At 45.0% G+C, this 1677-nt stretch overlaps 1 protein-coding gene across 2 annotated transcripts in view; it reads left to right on the top strand.

The window, feature by feature from the left end:
• Positions 1-1677, top strand: part of Ccdc93 (coiled-coil domain containing 93) — a 74314-nt gene that overhangs the window by 1541 nt on the left and 71096 nt on the right. For both annotated transcript variants that reach the window (XM_021198271.2, XM_021198272.2), the window contains exon 2: positions 1249-1362. In XM_021198271.2, the coding sequence (XP_021053930.1) occupies positions 1249-1362 (114 nt within the window). The remainder of the gene's footprint in view (positions 1-1248; positions 1363-1677) is intronic.

Below are 1677 nucleotides of genomic sequence, written 5' to 3' on the forward strand. Positions count from 1 at the left end.
CTCCCCCTCTCTCTCTGTATGTTGAAGTGCATATGTGAACATGTGTGGAGGTTAAAATAGAGCCTCCCATGTCACTCTCATGAATGCTGAAAACCTCCTTTGAGACAGGTACTCATTGGCATGGCGCTTCCCAAATAGGCTAGGTTGGTTGGCCAGTGAGTCCCAGGGATCTTTCTGTCCCTGGGATTACAAGTGCACAGTACCATGGCTGGCGTGTTTATATGGGTCCTGGAGATTGAACTCAGATCCTCATGTCATGAGGCAAGTGCTGGGCTATTGTTGCAGCTTTAAGGCTTTTCTTGACCGTCTGCTATGGAGTCCTGTGTAGGCTTCCAGTTCTACACTAGATCCTTCAAACTAGTGCAAGTTTTTCTAAAAGTAATAAACACACCACCGTCGTCTCTCTGGCCTCCAGTGTTCTCCATTTAGTAACTGGATGTATTAACGAGTGTGGTGGGGTTTTATGGTTTCAAGAAGGGTGGTTTTTTTGTTTTTTGTTTTCTGCATGTCAGCACATGACCACTTTCCATTCTGTGTAAGCACGTTAATGTGTAAAGTGAATTTGGAATCAAACATCCCCATTCAATGTCTTAGGCCAAAAACTTACGTCATTGGTTCTATTGCAAAAATACAGTTCTCCATTCCGAAATGACAGGCATCCTGTGGGGACGATGTATACAATGAAGTGAGGTGGGAGATTGTCCTTCTGGGCTATAGTGTCCTCTTCTTGGCAGTGTCTTTATGACACATGATGGCTAAATACTTGAAGGAATTCTATTTTATTTATCTGTATGTGTGTGTTTGCATGTGTGGTGTCTAGACATGTCTGTATGCATGTGTGTATGGATATTCACATGTGTGTATAGATAGTCACACGTGTTTGAATACATATGTATGTGAGTGCATATCGACACCTGAGGTTGGCATCCGGTGTCTTACTCTGCCATTCTCTACCTTATTCATTGAGGCAAGGCCTCTCAATTGAACCTAGAGTTTACTAGCTGGGCTAGTGGCTAGTCTAGCTATAAATAGCTAGCCTATGGTCTTTGCTTTCCAAGTGCTGGGTTCACAGGTGGGCCACCATGCCTGCCCAGGATTTGCATGGGTTCGGGGGAATCTGAACTCTTGTCCTCATGCTAATATGAGCATCAGACTCTTGGTGATGCAACCATGGCAGCGGAAGGATTTATTTCTTTTCCCTTCGGTGGAGATGGCCTTTACCAATTACTCGCATCCCTTTTGTTCTAGGTGGAGACGAGAGAAGACGAAGAACAGAATGTCAAGCTGACTGAAATCCTGGAGCTCTTGGTCGCAGCTGGCTATTTCAGAGCAAGAATTAAAGGCTTGTCTCCTTTCGACAAGGTAAGAGAAAGCCTTGCTAGCCACGACGCCATCTCTTTGCAGGACTGCGTGGTTACCCAAGGTAGCGGAGGATGAACTGATTGTGTTTTTACTTCCTCTGTACCCATTCCTCCTGACCCAGATTCCTTGGAGAGGTACTCGGATTTTCTGTTCGAAGAGAGTTATAAGTCAGTAGATGCAATCGGGTTCCGTTACTGTGCACAGTATTTTAGGGACTGTAAACAAGCAAATGAGTACTTTCTCAGGCCGGGAGACTCTTCAGTCAGTCAGTAAAGTGCTTGTTTGGAAAGCATGGGAACTTGGCTTGGATCACCA

Source organism: Mus pahari, chromosome 5, assembly GCF_900095145.1.
Source record: "Mus pahari chromosome 5, PAHARI_EIJ_v1.1, whole genome shotgun sequence".
NCBI lineage: Eukaryota > Metazoa > Chordata > Mammalia > Rodentia > Muridae > Mus > Mus pahari.